Source organism: Ceratina calcarata, unplaced genomic scaffold, assembly GCF_001652005.2.
Source record: "Ceratina calcarata isolate Rehan_Ccalc_2016 unplaced genomic scaffold, ASM165200v1 scaffold25, whole genome shotgun sequence".
NCBI classification, from domain to species: Eukaryota; Metazoa; Arthropoda; class Insecta; order Hymenoptera; family Apidae; genus Ceratina; species Ceratina calcarata.
Window position 1 is genome coordinate 74,683 of NW_017147017.1, and position 14,150 is coordinate 88,832.

The following is a 14,150-nucleotide window of genomic DNA, read 5'->3' on the forward strand; positions in this document are numbered from 1 at the left end:
CATCACGATAACTGTATGCGACTGCCATTAAGAATTTTGATAACTACTAACTACGATATATAAAATGCAGGTATATTTTTGATGGATATTTAGTACAGATTGATATTACATATTTTGCATACGAATATACGTACGTTACATATTTTACGTAGAAAAGACAATTAGTTTTAAAGATACTTTATATTTTGTGCGAGAAGTTTTATTAGGAGACTATCGGGGAACAGAAATTAATAGACTAACCATTATGGTACAAATGAATCGTAAAACGGATATAATTAGATTTTGATAATTGACGATATGCTATGCTGAACGAAAATTGCTATTTTTAGATTTTTTAGAATGTACTATGTTTTAGCTAGGATCATTCGCCAAAGAAAGGAATTTTATAAATATAGCTTTTAAAATTGAATTTCAATATCTGTGTTACACATCATAATGGTAAAGACTGATACTTCGCTCAATTTGTATTAAAATAAGAATATGACATCAGAAGCGACAAATATTCTTCATTAAACAATATCTGAATTACTAGATACTTATTACGAATAATCGAGGGTGATTTTGCATTAAAGCAAAATCTAAGAGTATTATTAATGAAGAAAAGCGGATGACAGAATTTAAGAGTTGTAAGTTGTTTTTGTATTACGAAACGTTTTGTATTACTAAACGTGCAAATATATATACTTGCAGAAATGATTGTACTATTTTTTTGGGATGTGTTTTTGATGACCATTGTGCGTACTTATAGTGAGCAATATGTTAAGTTTAGAATACAAGTAAAATGATAAAACATATTTATTCATCTCGTTAGAAGTAAAAATGATTTAATCATTAATTATTGACAATTCAACGTTTTACACACTGGCGATACATGTACAAAAATCAAAAGTAAATTTTTGTAGACATTTAAAAATATTACTATAAATTCATACATTTTATATGAATGCGTTTTCTCATGGTAATCGATGGAAATCTTTTAAGTTACATAATAAAAACAATTCATATTACTAACATGTATACTCTTAAAATTAAATTAGAAATGTTTGATACTCTGTATAAACAATTTGTCTAATTACAATTAGTCTTTTTTCTTTGGCTTCTTAGGATTACGCGATCGTGATTTAGCTTTACAAAGAGGACAGATCGGCGCATTTCTATGAATTTGTTGATGACACGAGAGACACGATTTCATAGGGGGTGGTTGTTGCCTGCAATGTGGATTTCGACTGTCATTGTTAATCTACTTATAAAATCAATCATATGTATTTGATCACCTCATGTGGTGAACTTACGAGCTATACGAAAATGTAATATAAAATCGTGATATACCAGTGGTACCTGAATGTTGGAGCTGGGGGACCCGGGGCTGGTGGCAATGGCCTCGGTTCCGGCTTACTTGGACCTTGAAGAGGCTGAGGTGCGAGGAAAGGCGTGGAACCACCTGGGTGACCAGGATGGTGCAATGTAAGAGGAGGTAATAAATCCTCTCCCCTTACTTCCACTCTCCACTCTGCCTTCTGCATTGGACGGTCGAAGTAACTGAAAGACAATCTCTTCCTATTAATAATAATTAGATTTCCGAATAGTTTCAATTTTTTCTTATGCAAACTTACTCTGGCGCAATAAGATCCGATTCCGTTTCATATAATTCGGGCAACCTCTCCAGCCCCAAAAACTCTCTACGCATACGATCGACATCGTGTTTCAGGGGTTGATAATCATTGTTGTGTATTAATTTAGCAGTTTCTCTTGCTTTGTTTCTCGCTTCTTCCGCTTGTTTTATAACAGCTTCCATCTAATACAATTATATAAGAAATAATAGATGTATAACTAACAATAAGGTGGAAACACGGCCGGTCTTACCGCATTTATGTCCGCGTGTATTTGTCGTAATTCTTCGACGTGTGCCATTTTCTCTTGCATAAGCAAGTCCATTTCTTGTTTATATTCCAGTAAACATTTCTCTTCCTGTTCAGTCTGTTCCACCTCTTGCAAAATTCTTTGCTTCATCTTCTCCAGTTGCAGCGTCTTCGATCTGTCAAATTCAGAATGTTATTTTACAGAAAGATGAATCGAATCAATCGTTCTAACGTGGTAAACAGCGATTTATTTATCATTCAATAAATTTGCCGGGGTTCTACGATACGTGTACTGGTATATGTACTTGATGTCTTTCAGTGCCTCCAGCTTGGCGAAAATTACTGTCGTTTCGGTGTTTGACATTGTCAAACGATTCCCGGCGCTTTCGTTTAGACAAGTCCCGTCAAACGGAGGACAACTTGTTTAACAAACAAACTTGGCAGAGTCGAGTGTGTGATTACTTTCGTCAAGGCATTGCGGAGCGAATATGTAGGTTTTAATCGTTTCAACAGATATCGTTCACGACGCGATGTCCATTCAGAATTAAACGAAAATGTTTGATTCACGATCGAGAGTATTTCGAAAATTAACTGATCCTGTTGACGCTCAACGCTGCTACAACAATTCAACACAATGAACACAAGTCCCCCCACGAGTGTACCATTTCGTAGATGGGATTCTAAAATAGAGACGAGATGCGCGAGTGTCCTCAGTGGTGCATCAGTGAAGTAAAATGGGAACAGCGGTCTTTTTTGAAATGGGAAGCACTGGAGGGATCAGATCTACATCGGGATCTGATAGGGATAATCTATGAAAATTGGATAGAAAAGTTCGTTATTGAGAAAGCGATCTCGCTTCGATAAGTCCGATTTATCCACGATAGATTTCTGATCTCGTTATTAATTAGCTGCGCATATCTAATGACATATTTTATTAAACTTTGCTTCATGCTTTTGATTTAAATAAAATAAAAAGTCTAACATTCGATATCTCCCGCGTATTAATGAAAAGCTCTGGTTATCGATCTCCATACCAATCCCTTATCTGTACTTATCCGTTGGAATTACACATCAGAACTTTTTAACGGAGAGTCCGAAGATATTCACGATTCATGCAGACCAAGTAGTTAGAATCAGTGTATCACTGAATTGGATCGCGTGAGGATTGGAACGAAATCACTTCAAACACGTCGTTTGTAAGATTCTATCATCATTTCTGCAGCTACGATGGGTAATAAACGAAACCGCGTGGGCCACGGACACGACGTCGTCCAAATCGTTTATCAGTTCCGGCAAGTTATCTGCGCTACTTTTTAAAAAGCAGACCTACAACGCAAAGAGAGCGCAAACCATGATCGATACTTAAAATCAGTCGTCAGCGACGGTGACTTATGGATTATGGACAGTGCGAATTACGCTGTTCCGTTTTCGTAAAAAAGGACGTTATTAACATGGAACGAGAGTAGAATTGTGATCAGATAATAAAATACATGTAATTCTGGTAAAAGTACCAAAACACACATATGTGCGACGCCTTGTGGTGTCCAACACGAAAACTTGTGTCTTCGGTTCTCCAAATAAATTGAAAATTTTTCCAAAGCCAAATGATAATGCATGCTCTGATCCATCCATGAAAATATCAGATACAGACTCGATCAGCTTCGTGGAAACGTCGCTCGCGTTCTGCGACAGTCTGAGATTGTTGACCCAACTTTTATAATAACCCAGATAAGGAAAAGGGGGAGAGAGCCAAGGAGAAAAATGCCACGCTGACTATGATGGTCTCGTCGCGTCCCTCTCCAGACCTTCGGTCGTATACACCGTGCATTAGTCCTCCTACTCCTACTACTTAAGCACCGAGTACAAACCTCTGTCGCCGTTTGTATGACTAAGTAAGCACTGACGAACTTTCTTCGGTCCAAAGCTCCCGCGATCCGCGGGTATATAGAATACACGACAGAGCAGTGCGCCCCTGACACGCCGAGGAGCGACGCGAGCCGCGAAGTCAAACGATCGTTTCGACGGGCTCCACAATCGGAAGGAAGCGTTTCCCGCTTTAACATCTCTTATTCTCGTGGATAGAGCATTAGACGGAATTTCTGCACCATGGGGTCTAGGATGGGCTCCAGAATGTAAGTAATTCATATGGACGTCCCGCGATTACTTAAGAGCTTCGACCCTTTTGTCCGTTCTCACCCGAACACCACCCAAGCGCGAACGCGCGCACATTACGTTATTTCACGCAGATTAAATGTGAGAAGCTGAGGAAAGCGCATCTGTCGATAGATTTCTTTTCGTCCGTTCCGCGAACGAACACGAGGAACGCGCGTGTTTCTGTGATTGGAAGAATACCATTTTAGTTAACAAGGGCATGTTATTTGTAAAGACCGTTTGGAAAATGATAGCTCAGGTCTGACAAGCGTTCGAAACGGAACTGCTATAATTACTTGCACCGCGTCTTTGTTGCATCGAACCGCATGTGTGTGGGTCGACAAAGGAACGAGCGGAGTTTATTATAGTTTGTCACACAACGTATTGTATGAGTAAAAGATTTTTCGAATTCTATAGAAAATCGGCGAATTAATTAAGATTTATATGTATTGTTAGTCATAGTAGCCTCCGTCCTTTGTCCAGATGCAAACTCACAATCACGTCACGTTTTCACGAGGTTGCGAACTTGAAATCTCGTTACGTGATCCGCATTTTTCACGAGATGCTGATTTTTGACCAATCGATCAATTCACGGGCGACGCATATCTATACCTACGTACACGTTGGACCGCATCCAGAACGCATTGAAATTGAATGTGAACAGTTACGAAGGAGGGACGCGACGCGACTCGCGCGGGCTCATTTACCTTGCCTTTACGTAGTACGCTTCGTTGACTAATCCGCGCGCAGGATCGCTAGTCCAAGTAGAAGTTGGCCTTCGAAATTGTTTGCAGAACTTAACTCCTATTTACGGGAACGTTTAGAACCCGCACGGTTCTTTTTCGCAATCGCGATGCAATCCGCGCGATCCAATCCTTCGTTTTTATCAGACTATTCCGTTTTATATCTGTACAGTATCTATCACATTATCTGGTAGAAGATACATTTTACTAATAAAGATGAAACATACAATAAGAGTACGAAAGAAGATCAGGTGTGAAAATATTATTTTTCTCTGTCCACTGTCATACGTGAATCTTTAATATAAATAGTACACGTAAGGCCCCACATTTTTTCATTTGTTTATTTTATTGACAGGAGATAAGATTTCTGTGTCAAGCAATGCCACTTAACTGATGAACGTACTATGTAGTTCACGGCACACTTCGAGAAAGAAAACATTTACCAATTTCTGTGAAATCGTTTGATGTCGCGTAAGAATGACAAATTTGTCATTGGATGACGATTTATCTTCTCAAGTCTGCGAAGATTTAGCGCTGCTTTTTAGGATGGTTTATCGGAATATTTAACGTGCTCATACATAGAATGAAAACTCGACAATCGGGGATTTATAGTCGTGTAAACAGACCATCAATATGTATAATGCATGTAGTTATCTTCAGTGCTGACAATAATCCTTGTATTATTTATAATATTTTATTGTATCCTCCTCGACGAGTCTGACGTTCCTTTCCTGCTCCTTCTTTTCTTCAATCAGGTTACGAAACGTTATTTAATTCGAGAGACTGGAGCAGTCGACAAACATTTGTACAGCAAGCAATTACCGACCTATTTACGACCTCCTTTCTACAACTTTTCTCTCTTTCTCCTTATGTGTCTTTAATCATCACACATTCAGTTGAAAAAAAAGTATTGATAGGCAATGGAATGAATTTCTGAAAACCGAGGGCAACGTTTGATAACGCTTCGATTATGAAATCAATTCTTATCGGTATTTCGCCGAATCTTTAATGCGAACCAGTTTGCATAAAAACGCTCGTACGTTCAGCGATTATCATGCCTTGAATAAGAAATTTACATAACGCGATTTCCTGTCATTTAAAGGAAGAGACAATTAATATGTAACGCAGTGTGCAGGTACTTCTGTAACTTCAGAAACACGATCGCACATTCGTATCTGGTGTGGAAGCAATCGGGACGATAAATTGCATCAATCTAACGTCGAGAACTAATCATTAAATTTTATTCTCTCATTTTATAAATCGTCACAAATTTTTATCATTCATCCATTCATCGCCGAGAGGTAAATCGTTTTCGTTGAACTTCGGCCCATCATTATTCCATTTCACGATCGGCTCGGAACGGCGAATAAAATGCAAATCGGGATTAGAGCGGATGGGCGAAGGAGGAATGCGGCTTCATCGATACCCAGTATCGGTATGGATCCCTCTCTACATGCTAGTGCTCGCCCACGTTGGGACAAAACTGATTTTTCCATAAACTCGTCGCATATAAACGCTCGATGTAACAATAAACCGACGCGGAGCGTTAGTTGCAACTAAGGCAACTAAGCTGCCGCATCCGGTATAAGCCGGCGTAAACCAGTTTTATTTGATTTTTCTCCGGTTGTTTTCGATGAACTGAATATATAAGACAAAAATATGCGCACACACGCACGCATGCGCACGTTTACCAGTTCTCTCTTATCTGTCGCGTTATCTGTCGGCGTGCTAACCGCGGGAAATCGAGCTCGCTGATTTTTCCGATCGACCACTGTTCGACGACATCCGCCACTCTTGGTGCAGCGCACCGTAAACCAAATGATTGCACACGCGGGATCAATCCAGATTTCTCGTTTCGACATTTTTAGAGTTAACTTCGACGAAGTCTCATCCACGGCGAGGGTGTCAGTTTCCTGTTCAAAGAGACGCTTCAAAAGTTTGAAGCAATGATTCTTAACGATTATATTGTACTTCGCTCGTACTCGCTTTTTCGTTTTGTACGAAACAGCGAAAAGAATGAAATAATTTAAAGCGTTTAAGTCATACGTAGGAATCGCAACGAGTTTCGAAAGAGCGTTTGGTAATCGTGACTATTATGTGGATTTATTCTCTTTGCGTGCTGATAATTAAGAGCGTCATAGTCTTTTTCGGGAGAGCGAGAGACGTACCGCCGATGAGTTTGACCGATGATAATTTCAATGTAAAATAAGAATTACTTACTGGTTAACGTCTTAAATATCGGATAGCAAACGATGGTCACGAGCAAACAGGAAAAATTTCCGAGGCAATGTCTGCGACAAAACGATACTTTAATAGCTGTCTCGTAATGATTCTCGTCAAGGATTGAGCTATTATGTGGTCGCAACGAATGGTCAACACGAAATTAATGCTCGAACCGTGGAATTTCAGTAAATACGACACCCAGTAAAGCGCAAACGTCGTTTGCGTGCCGGTGATATTTTACGTAATCGCGCACGGCGTCAATCAAATTTCTATTTGTCACGATGCTCGTTTATGGGGAATCACTACGGGCTATTCATTAATTAGGTAATAGGCTACACCGAACGAACGGAGAGCTGTGAGATCGGGTTAAGAGAGATTTGAAGTTTTCAGTAACTGAGCCTCAGAATTGAACGCAACTATGGACCTGGTGCGAGGGAGACGATTATCTCTGTTTGGTGAACATTTTATCGTTTCGAGTATAACGTTACCGTTCATTCGAATAAACAGATCCTATGCGTCACAGATAATTGTGAGGAAAAGGAAGAAAATTCCCGGCTCGAAATAGTCAGCGATTGCACGCTGGGGACGGAAGGGATACGTTTCACGTGAAAGCTACGTGGTACGTACATATGCAGGACCGGTGCGGCTAGTGGCAGCGAGTGGTCAGCCGATCGGAAAGACCTGAACTTAAGGAGGACCGATCCTTTCCCCTCTCCGTGCATTTTACTTCCCCCACGTTGCCCTCGGTGGTCATCGTCGTCGGGGACGGAGCAGAGTCGTGGCCTGCGGCATACATTCAGCTTCAAAGGCAGTTGCTACAGCAACAACGCGGCTACGGTCATCCGGGTGTACTTGCGTTCATCACGACCGCGTGGTACGCGCCGGAATCCGATTGTTGATCTCTTTAAATTAACGTGTGTGCTGCTTCGCGAAACGATTGACCCGCGCGTAGTAGACGCTGAGAAATGGCGTGGGCGTAGGTGGTACGGGGAAGGACATCGAAAGTGGCTGGACACCTGTTTCACACGTGACATTAACAAGTAGATACGCACTGTCCGTTTCGGACGTGAACGCACCCTGGTTAATCGTCACCGCAGTTTCGATCAAGGTAGACACGTTCATGCCAAGCATATTGCAATGATTCTTCTATACGCTTTCCAATATTTTGCTAACGTTCGCCGACTCTGAAAGCTTTCACGAATGAGAAGCAAAGTAGTCAGATTTCCGGACTTCTTTTTTTTACAGAAAATTAAAGATAATTATAATTCTCGACGGCTCTCTGAATGCAATCCCCAAATCGAGCATGCGATCCGGAAATTGAAAACACGGTAGCCTCAATTCTGTCTCATCATCACCGGTGCCATTGTTTCAATTGATTGAATACGCTATCGCGGTTATAAAATTTGAATCGGGGACAAGGTGCAATTATTCTTGGCGCCTTGAAACAATAGCACGAAATTACGACGTGATCTACGCGTTTGTCGCTTGGTCCCAATTGCATGTTAAGAAGGACGATTAGAGGGCTACCGTTTAAGTTGATCGTTGCAATTGATCGTGCAATTGGTCCGCGTTTCAAGGTGGGCGATACACTCGATTACGCTTGTTGTGTTTGCCTGGTTCCGCCTCGTTTCGACCGATTGAATCGCGATATTCTAATTGACGATCCCAACGAGGCTGCAGTAGTCTAGTCAGCTTGGAGACGCACGCTGGGTGCGGAGCATTCACCGTTCGATCCATGTGATACGCGTTTACTACAAGGATCTTTTGAATACATACAAATATTTATTTCTTGCCGGTGAGATCAGTAACGTTCTATTAATTCATCGCGCTCGTGTCGTATCAAGAGGAAACACATTCGAACAGGTTTCTTAAGAAGCAAACGTTTTTATCACGTACGTGCAACAGAATTATTTATCATGTAACTTGCTAATCAGTTTATTGGCAAGGTAAATTAGCTGAAACTCGTAACACGATACGAACTACTTCTTTCCGGGCGTCTGCTGACTGAGAAATTAGGATTACTTGGATCCGGTCAAATGGTTTAAATCGTTAATGCATAATGTATGGTAATAGTATGAATGAAACGGAATCGTCGCGAAATTGCACGCGAAGGACGAGACCGCAAAGTCGTGATCCAATTTCGACGGCTCCAGAAAACAGTGTCATTTCGTGTTACTCGCATTCCCGCGCGCGTTAACGACACGCGCTACGCGTAACAATGCCAAACAACGATCCTTTACATCGCGTTATATTCGATAATCGCGTCGCGTCTTTCGATGCAGTCGACGTCAACAGATGCCATTCGATTCGCCCAAGAAAATTTCATGTCCATGAACGATCAATGAATCTTCAAAGATCCGGTTTTCTTCACGGTCTCGTTCTGGTTGCTTCATTTCGAATTCTATTATCGCGCTTCGAGATTTATCTGCGCGTTCAAACGGAAAAAAGACAGGCGAATTACATCTGAGTTACGCATCGACGGCAAACAGCAACGAAAACGAATAATTTTACGGCGACGCGTTTATTATCTGCGACATCCGCATCCATATTTATCTGGACAAGACAAAAGGCATCGAGGATGCACTCCCTCCTTGAAAAATCGGTACAAGTACCCGACTGGTCAAGGAAACGATTTGCCCCCCTCCCTTTGCCAGCAATATTAAATGCCAACTTCGAGGTGTTCGGTACTCTCAGGCACGTTCTTTCATATTAGAAAGTCGATGCAAGAAGGTTACCGCTCACCGAAGACGACATCGACGATTCGTATCAATCGAACGTTACGAACATTTTTTTATTAAGACTTCGACGCGAAGTCGTTGTTTGGAAACGAGTTTAACGACGAGAAAAATGTAAGGCGAGCCGAGGTTCGATGACGCATTAATTTTCATGCACATTTGATTCACGATGTGAACGCCTCCGTGTGCACTGGTTTTTCTGCTATCTCTCTCTTTATCCACTGGTCTCATTTTCACTCGCTTCGATTTGCGTCAGTAGAAAATCGGGGCTCGCGCGAGCGAGCAGTCAGCTCGTTCGGTTTTATCGACTTTTACTATCGGTGGACCCGCTGATTCTTTCATCTGAGTCTCAGGCAACAGTTAGTTTCGCGTCTGCGAATCCGATCGATGATTATACTTGTCGTTATCGTTACCCGATCGATCGACTAGCTGACCGCGTGAAAATCTCGCGGTGCGCCCAACTGGTTTTCCCTGTTTTCTCCGGCAAAAGTGCCGCCGATCTTGTCTCTACGTAATGTCCGCGAGTGACTGCGCCGCTCGAACGACGATTCGGAGTTCGACCCGGGATCAACGAGGTGAACGTCGACTATGGACCGGTATAATTTCTCGAATCTCTCTGTGTTCGCAGCCTCCGAGGCGACGACGTCGAAGACAGCATGAGGCTATTCTGCTCGCAGAAGGACGACGCATCACCGAACAAAGATGACACAGGTAATTAATCAAAGTTCGAGTTCGTAGTTCCGCTTTCGTCGATGCTGCTAGATTGCACGACATCGAACGGATTAATTTCCGCGGCGATTGGTCGCGTGCCCGTTCACAGACCGCCAGTCTGATTTCCTTAACGCATGTGTTCGCCTTGATTAGTTCTAACTCGAGTTAATCGTTTATCACCGTTTAAACTGTGACGACGCACTCTACGCGAGGCGTAAAACCATTGCATGATGTCCCGTTCAAAGAACATGTTTCTGGATTATATTTTTCATGTACGATACCGAGTTTGCTACCATCGGAGTCGGAGTTTCCGTCCCCGTCTCCGTTCCTCGAAGAAATAACAGCACGAGTACACGCACGAGCTGTTGTTTAGCGAGGCGATTCATTAACGACGCCGCAGACTAAGTCAATTAGTATGACGTTATTAGTCGAAGTTCGCGGTAACGATAAGCGAAACGCGCGGCAATGTCCGGCTACGATCACGAACGAAATCGATGATCGGCGTGCGAAATGAAATGCGTGATTTAAGAGGAAATTATCGTTATCGCTATTGTCGAGTCACGTTTCGTTCGCCTTTTCTTGCCTGCCGACCGTAAACGGAAACATAAAGCATATCAACGATCTTCTGACTGACACGAGAACCGATGAGCTTGATCTCGTTTTAAGCCACCGGAACATTTTCATTGATGCGGAAAGGAATTGGTTAACGTTAATGTTGGGAAAATCATGTTTTCGCAGAGGAAAAGACGGATTCGGGCAGGAAGCAGGAAGTGGATCGTTTCGGATACTATCAAATGATCATGTTCGCGGTAATAAGCCTGCCTCTGTTCTTGTCAGCAGGATTCACGCTTGCGTACGTGTTCACAGCTGGCGAAGTTAAATACAGGTACCGTACCGCTGCATTGGAGCGATCCTTGATTCGAGCGCATTTTCCCTTCCTCGGGTTTTCGATTTGTCGCGTGCGTCGTTGTTTTCGCTATCGTACGTACTCGCTGCGAATTAATCGTTCATTGCTCGGTGAATAAACTCCGTCCTGAATTAGAGTAATAGAATGCGTTCTTCGTAATCTTTTAATTTAAAATGGGATTGAAACTAAAACAATGAATTATGCAATAGGCGCGACCGATGATCGATTTATTTATTACTACCACGTTGTTAACCCTTTCGCGATGAACAAGTGTCGAGATTGGTACGCACTTTGATTCATCTTGATTGAGCAGCTGTAGACGTAACCAATTGAGATAGTTACCAACAAATAGTTCGGAAGAAATTTCTTGAAAGACGATTATAACTATAGTTGTATAATTATGCATTTTACAATACATACTATAATTGTTTTACAATAAAATTTTCTTCGTGGAAACGATACGAAAATAGATTGAGAGAATATCGAAGTAATGAACCTGAACCAGGTGTGCGGTGCCGGAATGCGAGGATCCATCGGACGTAAAATTCGACGCGCCTTGGGTCACGGACTCCGTTCCCAGCGTATCGGAAATGTCAAAGTGCGTGCGTTACACTGTTACAAATCACACGGGGATATGCACGAATCAGACTTTCAGCAACGTCACTAAAAAATGCGATTCTTGGATCTACGATCCGTCGGAGAAGACCATTCTCAGCGAGGTAAAAATTAGAGCTGGCGATTGATCAGAGTTAGGGAAGGGGATTGTAGGTAATCTCGTTTGTTCTCTCGACACAGTGGGACCTGACCTGCGACAACAACCGATGGAAGCTAACCCTCGTGGGTACGATAAACAACGTTGGCCAGTTCGTCGGTTTGATCTTCGCCGGATACATCTCGGACAGGTAAAAAGCGAAACACATCTAATTAACAGACTGCCGATGATAATGCAAAACGAAACATTTATCGGATCAATTAAAAGAATGCATTTTTAGATCTTAGAAGGTAAAGACAAAGATGCAATATTTTAGGCAAGCGTTCTTTATATCTTCTGCAGATATAGTTTTTATGACCGCGTCAAATGTTCAGACGAATAACTCAGGGAACTAAGAGATTTATAGCGAAAACGCGATTAAGATAGTTAATAATCGAGGAGAAAATCAACGCTTTGGACTCGTAAAGTCTTCGTCGAGATCCATTTCCGCAAATGGAACTGGAAAACCTTCAGTTTTTCGAGCATTTTATGACGCGTCTTTTGAGAGTCGCCGGGAACCGAGAACTTGGATATTACAGCGAATGACTTTCGAGTTGGTAGCTTGCATATTCTAATTCGAAGTCAGGGAACGCTTGAAATTGTCCAGAGGGCGTAGGAGGGCGGCAGGGCAGGGGTGTATTTAAATGAAACTGTACTTCGGACAAACTTCCAGAGATCTATGATAATGATTCGAACTTAGCTCAGCGGATGAAACCTGCCCATTCAGCTGTATTCCTCTTCCTCGCGTCAAGAATCCTTCCGCGTATCGAATTATTCGAAAACAGCTACGATCTCCCTTGAAATTTCCTCTTTGTTTAAGTACATTTTGTTTTTATTTTCGTTTTCAGATACGGAAGGCGCACGATATTGACGCTGACCACGTCCTTGAGCGGAATCAGTGGCCTGATACATTCCTTTTCCGTGAATTATTGGATGTTTCTCGTATTCGAATTTATCGATGCGACTGCCTCTGCCGGTATCTACAGCGCTGGATTTATTTTAGGTGAGTTAATAACCGAGCCAAAGTAAGGGAAGATGTTCCGACGTGAATAACGCTGATATAAATAACAGCCATGTTTCAAATGCCACCCGCCGCGCCGATCCTTTCGATATGGACAAAAGTTACTCGTAGCCCATCGTCGGTTCCCCTTGGTCATCATTTTTCCAACGAGTTATTTATAACAATTTCAAGCTATTTTTTTTTAACAACCCTCCTGCGTGTCACACCCCCGTTCTTAACTTTATGAAACGAGACGATGCTATATTTTCCTATGCATCCGGAACAGGGTAATACTATATAATTATATTTCTAGGTATGGAAATGGCAGGAGTGAAGGGCAGAGTTCTCGCGAGTACGATTATTTGCTGCATGTTTGCGGTGGGCGAAATGTTGCTTGGATTAATCGCGATGTGGCTTAGATCGTGGCGATGGATCATGCGAATGGTGTACGGTCCCGCGGTGTTAGCCATCTTACTGCCCATTCTGATCCCGGAATCGGTCAGGTAATTTTTTTTTTTTAATCAATTATGTTCGAAGACCAACGAACTACGTCGTGCTCTTGATTGGACCTGCGGTCTTCTTTGATTAATTAATTAGCGCGGATCCCTGACACAAGGATCGTCGCCTTTAATCTTTGGTTAACCTTCCACCTTCAAGCGCATCGCTTTGTTCTTATCGCTCCTTTTTTCTATCTACATCATAGGTTATCGATAAAGCGTGTCCTATATACACAAACATACAATCGTTTCCCCCTTCGAAAATTCCTGTAGAAAAAAAAAACACACACACACAATGATGCCCTTTTAAAGGTGGTTATTGGCGAATGGGAAACACGAAAAAGTGGAGAGTATTTATCGGAAAATGGCGCGCATTAACGGGATGCAAATCACGGATGAGGCGGTCGGTGCGTTTAAGGAAATGAATATGGTGAAGCTCGAGAAGGTAAGCAAAATTGCCTTTTCTTAAGGATGTATTGGCTATACAGTCAATCCCAAAAGTTTATGTACCTTAGAAAAACGCATTTCCTATAATTAAAAAGAAATCAGACGTCGGAAGAATAATACTAATAA

At 42.0% G+C, this 14,150-nt stretch overlaps 2 protein-coding genes and 1 long non-coding RNA gene across 16 annotated transcripts in view; 1 reads left to right on the forward strand and 2 right to left on the reverse strand.

The window, feature by feature from the left end:
• Positions 1-777: 777 nt before the first annotated feature.
• The window catches only part of LOC108622924 (zinc finger C4H2 domain-containing protein), a 161,500-nt gene continuing 148,127 nt past the window's right edge, over positions 778-14,150 (reverse strand). Inside the window, exons 8-12 of one of the 10 annotated variants that reach the window (XM_026811859.1) lie at positions 7,604-7,759; positions 1,864-2,035; positions 1,614-1,795; positions 1,330-1,539; positions 778-1,208 (exon numbers count right to left, since the gene is read on the reverse strand). In XM_026811859.1, the coding sequence (XP_026667660.1) occupies positions 1,079-1,208; positions 1,330-1,539; positions 1,614-1,795; positions 1,864-2,035; positions 7,604-7,759 (850 nt within the window). In that variant the 3' untranslated portion in view covers positions 778-1,078. Of the gene's footprint in view, positions 1,241-1,329; positions 1,558-1,613; positions 1,796-1,863; positions 2,036-2,164; positions 2,715-4,630; positions 4,893-7,603; positions 7,760-14,150 lie in introns of those variants that run through there. The other 9 variants (XM_026811858.1, XM_026811857.1, XM_026811861.1 and 6 more) reach the window with 9 other exon arrangements.
• The window catches only part of LOC108622923 (solute carrier family 22 member 21), a 14,057-nt gene continuing 3,639 nt past the window's right edge, over positions 3,733-14,150 (forward strand). The window contains exons 1-8 of one of the 5 annotated variants that reach the window (XM_018021064.2): positions 3,733-3,991; positions 10,340-10,422; positions 11,161-11,308; positions 11,835-12,048; positions 12,125-12,231; positions 12,929-13,083; positions 13,394-13,583; positions 13,890-14,022. In XM_018021064.2, coding sequence (XP_017876553.1) covers positions 3,966-3,991; positions 10,340-10,422; positions 11,161-11,308; positions 11,835-12,048; positions 12,125-12,231; positions 12,929-13,083; positions 13,394-13,583; positions 13,890-14,022 — 1,056 coding nt within the window. In that variant the 5' untranslated portion in view covers positions 3,733-3,965. Of the gene's footprint in view, positions 3,992-7,759; positions 8,085-8,269; positions 8,869-9,860; positions 10,071-10,339; positions 10,423-11,160; positions 11,309-11,834; positions 12,049-12,124; positions 12,232-12,928; positions 13,084-13,393; positions 13,584-13,889; positions 14,023-14,150 lie in introns of those variants that run through there. The other 4 variants (XM_026811853.1, XM_026811854.1, XM_026811855.1 and 1 more) reach the window with 4 other exon arrangements.
• On the reverse strand, positions 5,973-7,587 carry LOC113464070 (uncharacterized). The gene is made up of 2 exons (XR_003388894.1): positions 6,974-7,587; positions 5,973-6,666 (listed from the first exon to the last, which is right to left on the reverse strand). It is a non-coding gene; the product is annotated as an uncharacterized LOC113464070 (long non-coding RNA).